The sequence below is a fragment of the Aquarana catesbeiana genome, linkage group LG01 (genome assembly GCF_042186555.1).
Source record: "Aquarana catesbeiana isolate 2022-GZ linkage group LG01, ASM4218655v1, whole genome shotgun sequence".
Classification (NCBI taxonomy): domain Eukaryota; kingdom Metazoa; phylum Chordata; class Amphibia; order Anura; family Ranidae; genus Aquarana; species Aquarana catesbeiana.
This window is the reverse complement of record NC_133324.1, coordinates 975613069-975627524: the sequence shown is the minus strand read 5'-3', so window position 1 is coordinate 975627524 and position 14456 is coordinate 975613069. Positions and strand designations below refer to the sequence as shown.

The 14456-nt window shown below is 53.1% G+C and overlaps 1 protein-coding gene across 1 annotated transcript; it reads right to left on the bottom strand.

Moving 5' to 3' along the window:
- Positions 1-816: 816 nt before the first annotated feature.
- LOC141128900 (epidermal differentiation-specific protein-like) lies at positions 817-1359 on the bottom strand. Its single transcript, XM_073616539.1, has one exon. It carries the CDS (start codon positions 1357-1359, stop codon positions 817-819), a length of 543 nt encoding a protein of 180 aa, XP_073472640.1.
- Positions 1360-14456: the final 13097 nt, after the last annotated feature.

Here is a 14456-nt window from a genome sequence, read left to right as displayed (position 1 = left end):
TCCTTTCTTATATAAAAGTAACATTACAATGACATCATTACTAAGGAAAGACCATTTCTATACCTTCAAATATGTTATTTGTTAAAATAAATCAATAAAAAGAAATACAAAATGTATAATAAGTCGTAGGAATTTACAAAATAGAGAAAAGGAACCTGCTCTCAGTCCATATTTTTTCCGGATTTGGGTTCTTGTCAAGTTGGAAAAGATTTGTCAGAGTTACAAAACATGATGGAGTAGAATTTATAGCAAATTTAGTTCAGTTAATATCTTTCAAGCCTTCTTCAGACACGGTGTAACTAAGAAAATGTATTTTGTGGAATTCAGATGGAATGGTTTAAGGTTCTCTCACCCTGTAGAGGACAATGATTACATCTCTGGAGGTCTTCATCAGGTCAGGATTGGTGTTATGGGTGGTGATCTTCATCAGGTCAGGATAAGCGTTTTCTGGGGGTCTTCATCAGATCAGGATTGTTGTTCTCTGGAGGTCTTCATCAGATCAGGATTGTTGTTCTCTGGAGGTCTTCATCAGATTAGGATTGTTGTTCTCTGGAGGTCTTCATCAGATTAGGATTGTTGTTCTCTGGAGGTCTTCATCAGATTAGGATTGTTGTTCTCTGGAGGTCTTCATCAGATTAGGATTGTTGTTCTGTGGAGGTCCTCATCAGATCAGAAGCAGTGTTATGGTAATCTGGACTCTGTAACAGGCAGGCCATGTATAATATCAGAAATCAGAAAAAAAGAAGAAGATACAGTGAACAGCACTGGCTTGGGATTTCATGGTAAACGGTGGAGAGTTGGACAGCCCACCACATCTTACTCGAGAGCCTCACTAACCTCAGGTGGGTCCAGAGGCTTCAGGGAGCTTACTTTATCTCCCCAGCCAAATTTATGATAATCTGGAATGTCATCTCCTGCCACAGTGACCATCTGATGACCGTTGTAATACTCTTCAGAATACAGGATCCAGGCCCCATGGAAATTTTTTTGTGATGAAGCCATGTTGTCAAATCCATACAGTTTAAGGGAATTTGCAGCTTTCTCCAGGGTCACAGATTTGCCCCCATAGTTGATGTGCTCAAACAGAGTAATTGTGGGATTATACAGACCGCCCCTCACAACTCGCACAGAGCTGATTTTCTTCTCCAATGCTGGGATTGAAGGATAAGAACCTTCCACAAAGCATTTAAACTGTCCTTTATATTTGATTTCAGTGAAGACAATCCATGGGTCTCCGTGGACTTTGAGAGATCCAGCTTTGTGCAGGAATCCAACAGTTGTCAGGTCTTCCATGTCTTGCTCTATTGACACAGAGCTTCCCTTGAAATTTGGTGACTCGAACAGCTCAAGAGCATTCATCTTCCAGTTGTATGTGAGGGTGAGATGATGGGAACGGAGATCTCTCTGCAGGTTGCTTTGAGTTCTCTTCTTGGCTGATGGGGAATTTATACAGGAGCCTCAGTGCTGAGATCACATGGACTCATTTTATGGGAGGTTTCATCATTTCTTCAGAATCTGTTCAGAGGCGGTGCAAGGCGTGGGCGGGTAGGGGCATGTGCCCTGGGCGGAGTGTGAGAGGGGGCGGGTTCAGGACCCCACGCTGCGTTAGTTCTCCCGGTGTAGCGGTACTGAACACAGCTGTTCTGTCCTCCGTGTTTGCTCTCCCGGCCGTCTTAACACAAGCGGCCACACTGACAGGAGAGGAGAAGAGCCGTGGGCTGTGTGTGTAAGAGCCGGTGTCTTGTCGAAATAAGTTCCTTCGGCGGATAGGTTCCTCCCTGTACTGCGCAGGCGCAGTGCCTGCGCAGTACGTAGTACTGTTGGCCGCCGGAGATAGCCGAAGCTCAAACGATTCGATCAGCTGTACACGGCGCCTGCGCTCTGGGTCCAGATTCCTTCCCCTCTATCCAAGTGGACCTAGAGGGGGAATCTAAAAGTGCCGAGCGCAGCGAGGCCGTGCCCGAAGCGTGGCGAGCGAAGCGAGCCCGCGAGGGGCCCTCTTACAGGCGCCGTGTACAGCTGATTTTCAGCTGTTCCGCTTCGGCTATTTCCGCCGGCTTCTACTGCGCATGCGCAGTAGAGGGGGGAACTAATCCGCCGAGCGGAACTTTCTCGGCAGAACACCGGCACATCCTCCTTCTCCCTCTGTCAGGAACTGCTGGACCGGATCGGCTGGTCTGAGACAGGGAGAGTGGCAGAGCGGTCGTCGGACCTCCCCCGTCCCGTCACCCCCCCCCCGTCACACTTCTATAGCACAGAACACAGTGACGGGTTCTGCCTCTATGCTACACATCTGAGACTGTGTTGGAAAAAGAGCGCACACATATACCAGAGAGGTACAGTGTCCACTGAGGAGGAGAACTGTGAGAAGGAGGGGGAGGAATTTGTATAAATAGGTGAGAACTCTTTACAGGGAGGATTAATAATTGTGGCTAGGGGGGGATATACAGAGGTGGATGTGGAAGGGGGGTATACAGAGGTGGATGTGGAAGGGGGGTATACAGAGGGGGATGTGGACGGGGGGTGTACAGAGGTGGCTGTGGAAGGGGGGTATACAGAGGTGGATGTGGAAGGGGTGTATACAGAGGTGGATGTGGACGGGGGGTGTACAGAGGTGGATGTGGAAGGGGGGTATACAGAGGTGGCTATGGAAGCAGGGTATACAGAGATGGATGTAGAAGGGGGGTATACAGAGGTGGATGTGGAAGGGGGGTATACAGAGGTGGATGTGGGAGGGGGGTATACAGAGATGGATGTAGAAGGGGGGTATACAGAGGTGGATGTGGAAGGGGGGTATACAGAGGTGGCTATGGAAGGGGGGTATACAGAGGTGGATGTGGAAGGGGGGTATACAGAGGTGGATGTGGAAGGGGGTATACAGAGGTGGCTATGGAAGGAGGGTATACAGAGATGGATGTAGAAGGGGGGTATACAGAGGTGGATGTGGAAGGGGGGTATACAGAGGTGGATGTGGAAGGGGAGTATACAGAGGTGGATGTGGAAGGGGGGTATACAGAGGTGAATGTGGAAGGGGGGTATACAGAGGTGGATGTTGAAGGGGGGTATACAGAGGTGGATGTGGAAGGGGGGTATACAGAGGTAGATGTGGAAGGGGGGTATACAGAGGTGGATGTGGAAGGGGGGTATACAGAGGTGACTATGGAAGGGGGGTATACAGAGGTGGATGTGGGAGGGGGGTATACAGAGGTGGATGTGGAAGGGGAGTATACAGAGGTGGATATGGAAGGGGGGTATACAGAGGTGGATGTGGAAGGAAGATATACAGAGGTGGATGTGGAAGGGTGGTATACAGAGGTGGATGTGGAAGGGGGGTATACAGAGGTGGATGTGGAAGGGGGGTATACAGAGGTGGCTATGGAAGGGGGGTATACAGAGGTGGATGTGGAAGGGGGGTATACAGAGGTGGCTATGGAAGGGGGGTATACAGAGGTGGATGTGGAAGGGGGGTATACGGAGGTGGATGTGGAAGGGGGGTATATATAGGTGGATGTGGAAGGGGGGTATACAGAGGTGGATGTGGACGGGGGGTATACAGAGGTGGATGTGGAAGGGGGGTATACAGAGGTGGATGTGGAAGGGGGTATACAGAGGTGGATGTGGAAGGGGGGTATACAGAGGTGGATGTGGAAGGGGGTACACAGAGGTGGATATGGAAGGGGGTATACAGAGGTGGATGTGGAAGGGAGGTATACAGAGGTGGATGTGGAAGGGGGGTATACAGAGGTGGATGTGGAAGGGGGGTATACAGAGGTGGATGTGGAAGGGGGGTATACAGAGGTTGATGTGGAAGGGGGGTATACAGAGGTGGATGTGGAAGGGGGGTATACAGAGGTGGATGTGGAAGGGGGGTATACAGAGGTGGATGTGGAAGGGGGTATAAAGAGGTGGATGTGGAAGGGGGGTATACAGAGGTGGATGTGGAAGGGGGGTATACAGAGGTGGATGTGGAAGGGGGGTATACAGAGGTGGCTATGGAAGGGGGGTATACAGAGGTTGCTGTGGAAGGGGGGGTATACAGAGGTGGATGTGGTAGGGGGTATACAAAGGTGGATGTGGAAGGGGGGTATACAGAGGTGGATGTGGAAGGGGGGTATACAGAGGTGGATGTGGAAGGGGGGTATACAGAGGTGGATGTGGAAGGGGGGTATACAGAGGTGGCTATGGAAGGGGGGTATACAGAGGTGGCTGTGGAAGGGGGGTATACAGAGGTGGATGTGGAAGGGGGGTATACAGAGGTGGATGTGGAAGGGGGGTATACAGAGGTGGATGTGGAAGGGGGGTATACAGAGGTGAATATGGAAGGGGGTATACAGAGGTGGCTGTGGAAGGGGCGTATACAGAGGTGGCTATGGAAGGGGGGTATACAGAGGTGGATGTGGAAGGGGGGTATACAGAGGTGAATGTGGAAGGGGGGTATACAGAGGTGGATGTGGAAGGGGGGTATACAGAGGTGAATGTGGAAGGGGGGTATACAGAGGTGGATGTGGAAGGGGGTATACAGAGGTGGCTGTGGAAGGGGGTATACAGAGGTGGATGTGGAAGGGGGGTATACAGTGGTGGCTATGGAAGGGCGGTTTACAGAGGTAGATGTGGAAGGGGGGTATACAGGACTGGATGTGGAAGGGGGGTATACAGAGGTGGCTGTGGAAGGGGGGTATACAGGACTGGATGTGGAAGGGGGGTATACAGAGGTGACTATGGAAGGGGGGTATACAGAGGTGGCTATGGAAGGGGGGTATACAGAGGTGGCTGTGGAAGGGTAGTATACAGATGTTGCTGTGGAAGGGGGGGTATACAGAGGTGAATGTGGAAGGGGGGTATACAGAGGTGGATGTGGAAGGGGGGTATACAGAGGTGAATGTGGAAGGGGGGTATACAGAGGTGGATGTGGAAGGGCGGTTTACAGAGGTAGATGTGGAAGGGGGGTATACAGAGGTGGATGTGGAAGGGGGGTATACAGAGGTGGCTGTGGAAGGGTAGTATACAGATGTTGCTGTGGAAGGAGGGTATATAGAGGTGGATGTGGAAGGAGGGTATATAGAGCTGGATGTGGAAGGGGGGTATACAGAGGTGGATGTGGAAGGGGGGTATACAGAGGTGGATGTGGAAGGGGGGTATACAGAGGTGGATGTGGAAGGGGGGTATACAGAGGTGTCTATGGAAGGGGGGTATACAGAGCTGGATGTGGAAGGGGGGTATACAGAGGTGGCTGTGGAAGGGGGGTATACAGAGGTGGATGTTGAAGGGGGGTATACAGAGGTGGATATGGAAGGGGGGTATACAGGGGTGGATGTGGAAGGGGGTATACAGAGGTGGATGTGGAAGGGGGGTATACAGAGGTGGCTATGGAAGGGGGGTATACAGAGGTGGATGTGGAAGGGGGGTATACAGAGGTGGATGTGGAAGGGGGGTATACAGAGGTGGATGTGGAAGGGGGGTATACAGAGGTAGATGTGGAAGGGGGGTATACAGAGGTGGATGTGGAAGTGGGATATACAGAGGTGGATGTGGAAGGGGGGTATACAGAGGTGGATGTGGAAGGGGGGTATACAGAGGTGGATGTTGAAGGGGGGTATACAGAGGTGGATATGGAAGGGGGGTATACAGGGGTGGATGTGGAAGGGGGTATACAGAGGTGGATGTGGAAGGGGGGTATACAGAGGTGGCTATGGAAGGGGGGTATACAGAGGTGGATGTGGAAGGGGGGTATACAGAGGTGGATGTGGAAGGGGGGTATACAGAGGTGGATGTGGAAGGGGGGTATACAGAGGTAGATGTGGAAGGGGGGTATACAGAGGTGGATGTGGAAGTGGGATATACAGAGGTGGATGTGGAAGGGGGGTATACAGAGGTGGATGTGGAAGGGGGGTATACAGAGGTGGATGTGGAAGGGCGGTTTACAGAGGTAGATGTGGAAGGGGGGTATACAGAGGTGGATGTGGAAGGGGGGTATACAGAGGTGGCTGTGGAAGAGTAGTATACAGATGTTGCTGTGGAAGGAGGGTATATAGAGGTGGATGTGGAAGGAGGGTATATAGAGCTGGATGTGGAAGGGGGGTATACAGAGGTGGATATGGAAGGGGGGTTTACAGAGTTAGATGTGGAAGGGGGGTATACAGAGGTGGATGTGGAAGGGGGTACACAGAGGTGGATGTGGAAGGGGGGTATACAGAGGTGGATGTGGAAGGGGGGTATACAGAGGTGGATGTGGAAGGGGGGTATACAGAGGTGGATGTGGAAGGGGGGTATACAGAGGTGTCTATGGAAGGGGGGTATACAGAGGTGGATGTGGAAGGGGGATATACAGAGGTGGCTATGGAAGGGGGGTATACAGGGGTGGATGTGGAAGGGGGTATACAGAGGTGGATGTGGAAGGGGGGTATACAGAGGTGGCTATGGAAGGGGGGTATACAGGGGTGGATGTGGAAGGGGGTATACAGAGGTGGATGTGGAAGGGGGGTATACAGAGGTGGCTATGGAAGGGGGGTATACAGAGGTGGCTGTGGAAGGGGGGTATACAGAGGTGGATGTGGAAGGGGGGTATACAGAGGTAGATGTGGAAGGGGGGTATACAGAGGTGGATGTGGAAGGGGGGTATACAGAGGTGGCTATGGAAGGGGGGTATACAGAGGTGGCTATGGAAGGGGGGTATACAGAGGTGGATGTGGAAGGGGGGTATACAGAGGTGGATGTGGAAGGGGGGTATACAGAGTTGGATGTGGAAGGGGGGTATACAGAGGTGGCTATGGAAGGGGGGTATACAGAGGTGGCTATGGAAGGGGGGTATACAGAGGTGGATGTGGAAGGGGGGTATACAGAGGTGGATGTGGAAGGGGGGTATACAGAGTTGGATGTGGAAGGGGGGTATACAGAGGTGGCTATGGAAGGGGGGTATACAGAGGTGGCTGTGGAAGGGGGGTATACAGAGGTGGATGTGGAAGGGGGGTATACAGAGGTGGATGTGGAAGGGGGGTATACAGAGGTGGATGTGGAAGGGGGGTATACAGAGGTGAATGTGGAAGGGGGGTATACAGAGGTGGCTGTGGAAGGGGGTATACAGAGGTGACTGTGGAAGGGGGTATACAGAGGTGGATGTGGAAGGGGGGTATACAGAGGTGGCTGTGGAAGGGGGTATACAGAGGTGACTGTGGAAGGGGGTATACAGAGGTGGATGTGGAAGGGGGGTATACAGAGGTGGATGTGGAAGGGGGGTATACAGAGGTGGATGTGGAAGGGGGGTATACAGAGGTGGATGTGGAAGGGGGGTATACAGAGGTGGATGTGGAAGGGGGGTATACAGAGGTGGATGTGGAAGGGGGGTATACAGAGGTGGATGTGGAAGGGGGGTATACAGAGGTGGATGTGGAAGGGGGTATACAGAGGTGGCTATGGAAGGGGGGTATACAGAGGTGGATGTGGAAGGGGGTATACAGAGGTGGCTATGGAAGGGGGGTATACAGAGGTGAATGTGGAAGGGGGGTATACAGAGGTGGGTGTGGAAGGGGGGTATACAGAGGTGACTATGGAAGGGGGGTATACAGAGGTGGATGTGGAAGGGGGGTATACAGAGGTGGATGTGGAAGGGGAGAATACAGAGGTGATGTGGAGGGGGGTAAACAGAGGTGACTATGGAAGGGGGGTATACAGAGGTGACTATGGAAGGGGGTATACAGAGATGTCTGTGGAAGGGGGTATACAAAGGTGGATGTGGAAGGGGGGTATACAGAGGTGGATGTGGAAGGGGGGTATACAGAGGTGACTATGGAAGGGGGGTATACAGAGGTGGCTGTGGAAGGGGGGTATACAGAGGTGGCTGTAGAAGAGGGGTATACAGAGGTGGATGTGGAAGGGGGGTATAAAGAGGTGGCTGTAGAAGGGGGATATACAGAGGTGGATGTGAAAGGGGGGTATACAGAAGTGGATGTGGAAGAGGGGCGTATAGAGGTGGATGTGGAAGGGGGGTATACAGAGGTGGATGTGGAAGGATGGTATACAGAGGTGGCTATGGAAGGGGGGTATACAGAGGTGACTATGGAAGGGGGGTATACAGAGGTGGCTGTGGAAGGGGGGTATACAGAGGTGGATGTGGAAGGGGGGTATACAGAGGTGGATGTGGAAGGGGGGTATACAGAGGTGGATGTGGAAGGGGGGTATACAGAGGTGGATGTGGAAGGGGGGTATACAGAGTTGACTATGGAAGGGGGGTATACAGAGGTGGATGTGGAGGGGGGTATACAGATGTGGATGTAGAAGGGGGGTATACAGAGGTGGATGTAGAAGGGGGGTATACAGAGGTGGATGTGGAAGGGGGGTATACAGAGGTGGATGTGGAAGGGGGGTATACAGAGGTGACAGTGGAAGGGTGGTATACAGAGGTGACTGTGGAAGGGGGGTATACAGAGGTGGCTGTGGAAGGGGGTATACAAAGGTGGCTATGGAAGGGGGGTATACAGAGGTGGATGTGGAAGGGGTGTATACAAAGGTGGCTATGGAAGGGGGGTATACAGAGGTGGATGTGGAAGGGGGGTATACAGAGGTGGATGTGGAAGGGGGGTATACAGAGGTGATGTGGAAGGGGGGTATACAGAGGTGATGTGGAGGGGGGATTATACAGAGGTGGATGTGGAAGGGGGATATACAGAGGTGAATGTGGAAGGGGGTATACAGAGGTGGATGTGGAAGGGGGGTATACAGAGGTGGATGTGGAAGGGGGGTATACAGAGGTGGATGTGGAAGGGGGGTATACAGAGGTGGATGTGGAAGGGGGGTATACAGAGGTGGCTATGGAAGGGGGGTATACAGAGGTGGATGTGGAAGGGGGTATACAGAGCTGGATGTGGAAGGGGGGTATACAGAGGTGATGTGGAAGGGGGGTATACAGAGGTGATGTGGAGGGGGGATTATACAGAGGTGGATGTGGAAGGGGGATATACAGAGGTGAATGTGGAAGGGGGGTATACAGAGGTGGATGTGGAAGGGGGATATACAGAGGTGAATGTGGAAGGGGGGTATACAGAGGTGGATGTGGAAGGGGGGTATACAGAGGTGGATGTGGAAGGGGGGTATACAGAGGTGGCTATGGAAGGGGGGTATACAGAGGTGGATGTGGAAGGGGGTATACAGAGCTGGATGTGGAAGGGGGGTATACAGGGGTGGATGTGGAAGGGGGGTATACAGAGGTGGATGTGGAAGGGGGATATACAGAGGTAAATGTGGAAGGGGGATTATACAGAGGTGGATGTGGAAGGGGGATATACAGAGGTGAATGTGGAAGGGGGGTATACAGAGGTGGATGTGGAAGGGGGGGATACAGAGGTGGATGTGGAAGGGGGGTATACAGAGGTGGATGTGGAAGGGGGGTATACAGAGGTGGATATGGAAGGGGGGTATACAGAGCTGGATGTGGAAGGGGGGTATACAGAGGTGGCTGTGGAAGGGGGGTATACAGAGGTGGATGTGGAAGGGGGTATACAGAGGTGGCTGTGGAAGAGGGGTATACAGGGGTGGATGTGGAAGGGGGGTATACAGAGGTGGCTATGGAAGGGGGGTATACAGAGGTGGCTGTGGAAGGGGTGGTATACAGAGGTGGATGTAGAAGGGGGGTATACAGAGGTGGATGTGGAAGGGGGATATACAGAGGTGACTATGGAAGGGGGGTTTACAGAGGTGGCTGTGGAAGGGTGATATACAGAGGTGGATGTGGAAGGGGGTATACAGAGGTGGATGTAGAAGGGGGGTATATAGAGGTGACTGTGGAAGGGGTGTATACAGAGGTGGATGTGGAAGGGGGGTATACAGAGGTGGATGTGGAAGGGGGATATACAGAGGTGACAATGGAAGGGGGGTATACAGAGGTGAATGTAGAAGGGGGGTATACAGAGGTGGATGTGGAAGGGGGGTATACAGAGGTGGATGTGGAAGGGGGTATACAGAGGTGATGTGGAAGGGGGGTATACAGAGGTGGATGTGGAAGGGGGGTATACAGAGGTGGATGTGGAAGGGGGTTATACAGAGGTGATGTGGAGGGGGTATACAGAGGTGACTATGGAAGGGGGTATACAGAGGTGACTATGGAAGGGGGTATACAGAGATGTCTGTGGAAGGGGGTATACAAAGGTGGATGTGGAAGGGGGGTATACAGAGGTGGATGTGGAAGGGGGGTATACAGAGGTGACTATGGAAGGGGGGTATACAGAGGTGGCTGTGGAAGGGGGGTATACAGAGGTGGCTGTAGAAGAGGGGTATAAAGAGGTGGATGTGGAAGGGGGGTATACAGAGGTGGATGTGGAAGGGGGGTATAAAGAGGTGGATGTGGAAGGGGGGTATACAGAGGTGGATGTGGAAGGATGGTATACAGAGGTGGCTATGGAAGGGGGGTATACAGAGGTGGCTGTGGAAGGGGGGTATACAGAGGTGGATGTGGAAGGGGGGTATACAGAGGTGGATGTGGAAGGGGGGTATACAGAGGTGGATGTGGAAGGGGGGTATACAGAGGTGGATATGGAAGGGGGGTATACAGAGGTGGCTGTGGAAGGGGGGTATACAGAGGTGGATGTGGAAGGGGGGTATACAGAGGTGGATGTGGAAGGGGGGTATACATAGGTGGATGTGGAAGGGGGGTATACAGAGGTGACTATGGAAGGGGGGTATACAGAGGTGGATGTAGAAGGGGGGTATACAGAGGTGGATGTGGAAGGGGGGTATACAGAGGTGGATGTGGAAGGGGGGTATACAGAGGTGACAGTGGAAGGGTGGTATACAGAGGTGACTGTGGAAGGGGGGTATACAGAGGTGGATGTGGAAGGGGGGTATACAGAGGTGGCTGTGGAAGGGGGGTATACAAAGGTGGCTATGGAAGGGGGGTATACAGAGGTGGATGTGGAAGGGGTGTATACAAAGGTGGCTATGGAAGGGGGGTATACAGAGGTGGCTGTGGAAGGGGGTATACAAAGGTGGCTATGGAAGGGGGGTATACAGAGGTGGATGTGGAAGGGGTGTATACAAAGGTGGCTATGGAAGGGGGGTATACAGAGGTGGCTGTGGAAGGGGGGTATACAGAGGTGACTATGGAAGGGGGTATACAGAGGTGGATGTGGAAGGGGGGTATACAGAGGTGGCTGTGGAAGGGGGTATACAGAGGTGGATGTAGAAGGGGGGTATACAGAGGTGATATGGAAGGGGGGTATACAGAGGTGATGTGGAAGGGGGGTATACAGAGGTGGATGTGGAAGGGGGATATACAGAGGTGACTATGGAAGGGGGGTATACAGAGGTGGCTGTGGAAGGGGGTATACAGAGGTGACTATGGAAGGGGGGTATACAGAGGTGGCTGTGGAAGGGGGGTATACAGAGGTGACTATGGAAGGGGGGTATACAGAGGTGGCTATGGAAGGGGGGGTATACAGAGGTGGATGTGGAAGGGGGGTATACAGAGGTGGATGTGGAAGGGGGGTATACAGAGGTGGATGTGGAAGGGGGGTATACAGAGGTGGCTGTGGAAGGGGGGTATACAGAGGTGACTATGGAAGGGGGGTATACAGAGGTGGATGTGGAAGGGGGTATACAGAGGTGACTATGGAAGGGGGGTATACAGAGGTGGCTGTGGAAGGGGGGTATACAGAGGTGACTATGGAAGGGGGGTATACAGAGGTGGATGTGGAAGGGGGGTATACAGAGGTGGCTGTGGAAGGGCGATATACAGAGGTGGATGTGGAAGGGGGATATACAGAGGTGGATGTGGAAGGGGGTATACAGAGGTGGATGTGGAAGGGGGGTATACAGAGGTGGATGTGGAAGGGGGATATACAGAGGTGACTATGGAAGGGGGGTATACAGAGGTGGATGTGGAAGGGGGGTATAGAGAGGTGGATGTGCAAGGGGGGTATACAGAGGTGGCTGTGGAAGGGGGTATACAGAGTTGGATGTGGAAGGGGGTATACAGAGGTGGATGTAGAAGTGGGGTATACAGAGGTGACTGTGGAAGGGGGGTATACAGAGGTGATGTGGTGGGGGGGTATACAGAGGTGACTATGGAAGGGGGGTATACAGAGGTGGCTGTGGAAGGGGGGTATACAGAGGTGGATGTGGAAGGGGGTATACAGAGGTGGATGTAGAAGGGGGGTATACAGAGGTGACAGTGGAAGGGTGGTATACAGAGGTGACTGTGGAAGGGGGGTATACAGAGGTGGATGTGGAAGGGGGGTATACAGAGGTGGCTGTAAAGGGGGGTATACAGAGGTGGATGTGGAAGGGGTGTATACAGAGGTGGCTATGGAAGGGGGGTATACAGAGGTGGCTGTGGAAGGGGGTATACAGAGGTGGATGTGGAAGGGGTGTATACAGAGATGGATGTGGAAGGGGGGTATACAGAGGTGGATGTGGAAGGGGGGTATACAGAGGTGGATGTGGAAGGGGGGAAGGGGGGTATACAGAGGTGGCTGTGGAAGGGGGGTATACAGAGGTGACTATGGAAGGGGGGTATACAGAGGTGGATGTGGAAGGGGGTATACAGAGGTGACTATGGAAGGGGGGTATACAGAGGTGGCTGTGGAAGGGGGGTATACAGAGGTGGCTGTGGAAGGGCGATATACAGAGGTGGATGTGGAAGGGGGATATACAGAGGTGGATGTGGAAGGGGGTATACAGAGGTGGATGTGGAAGGGGGGTATACAGAGGTGGATGTGGAAGGGGGGTATACAGAGGTGGCTGTGGAAGGGCGATATACAGAGGTGGATGTGGAAGGGGGATATACAGAGGTGGATGTGGAAGGGGGGTATACAGAGGTGGATGTGGAAGGGGGATATACAGAGGTGACTATGGAAGGGGGGTATACAGAGGTGGATGTGGAAGGGGGGTATAGAGAGGTGGATGTGCAAGGGGGGTATACAGAGGTGGCTGTGGAAGGGGGTATACAGAGTTGGATGTGGAAGGGGGTATACAGAGGTGGATGTAGAAGTGGGGTATACAGAGGTGACTGTGGAAGGGGGGTATACAGAGGTGATGTGGAGGGGGGGTATACAGAGGTGACTATGGAAGGGGGGTATACAGAGGTGGCTGTGGAAGGGGGGTATACAGAGGTGGATGTGGAAGGGGGGTATACAGAGGTGGATGTGGAAGGGGGGTATACAGAGGTGGATGTAGAAGGGGGGTATACAGAGGTGGATGTAGAAGGGGGGTATACAGAGGTGGATGTGGAAGGGGGGTATACAGAGGTGGATGTAGAAGGGGGGTATACAGAGGTGGATGTAGAAGGGGGGTATACAGAGGTGGATGTGGAAGGGAGTATACAGAGGTGGATGTGGAAGGGGGGTATACAGAGGTGACAGTGGAAGGGTGGTATACAGAGGTGACTGTGGAAGGGTGGTATACAGAGGTGACTGTGGAAGGGGGGTATACAGAGGTGGATGTGGAAGGGGGGTATACAGAGGTGGCTGTGAAGGGGGGTATACAGAGGTGGATGTGGAAGGGGTGTATACAGAGGTGGCTATGGAAGGGGGGTATACAGAGGTGGCTGTGGAAGGGGGTATACAGAGGTGGATGTGGAAGGTGGGTATATAGAGGTGGATGTGGAAGGGGGGTATACAGAGGTGGATGTAGAAGGGGGGTATACAGAGGTGGCTTTGGAAGGGGGATATACAGAGGTGGATGTAGAAGGGGGGTATACAGAGGTGATGTGGAAGGGGGGTATACAGAGGTGATGTGGAGGGGGGTATACAGAGGTGACTATGGAAGGGGGGTATACAGAGGTGGCTGTGGAAGGGGGGTATACAGAGGTGACTATGGAAGGGGGGTATACAGAGGTGGATGTGGAAGGGGGGTATACAGAGATGACTATGGAAGGGGGGTATACAGAGGTGGATGTGGAAGGGGGGTATACAGAGGTGGCTGTGGAAGGGGGGTATACAGAGGTGGCTATGGAAGGGGGGTATACAGAGGTGGCTGTAGAAGAGGGGTATACAGAGGTGGATGTGGAAGGGGGGTATACAGAGGTGGCTGTGGAAGGGGGATATACAGGAGTGGATGTGGAAGGGGGGTATGCAGAGGTGGCTGTGGAAGTGGGGTATACAGAGTTGGATGTGGATGGGGGTATACAGAGGTGGCTGTGGAAGTGGGGTATACAGAGTTGGATGTGGAAGAGGGTATACAGAGGTGGATGTGGAAGGGGGATATACAGAGGTGGATGTGGAAGGGGGTATACAGAGGTGGCTGTGGAAGGGGGATATACAGAGGTGGATGTGGAAGGGGGGTATACAGAGGTGGCTGTGGAAGGGTGGTATAAAGAGGTGGATGTGGAAGGGGGTTATACAGAGGTGGCTGTGGAAGGGGGGTATACAGAGGTGGATGTGGAAGGGGTATACAGAGGTGGCTGTGGAAGAGGGGTATACAGGGGTGGATGTGGAAGGGGGGTATACAGAGGTGGCTATGGAAGGGGGGTA

Coding starts and splice junctions, on each gene's coding strand:
- LOC141128900 (XM_073616539.1), bottom strand. CDS start 1,359: ATGAATGCTCTTGAGCTGTTCGAGTCACCAAATTTCAAGGGAAGCTCT.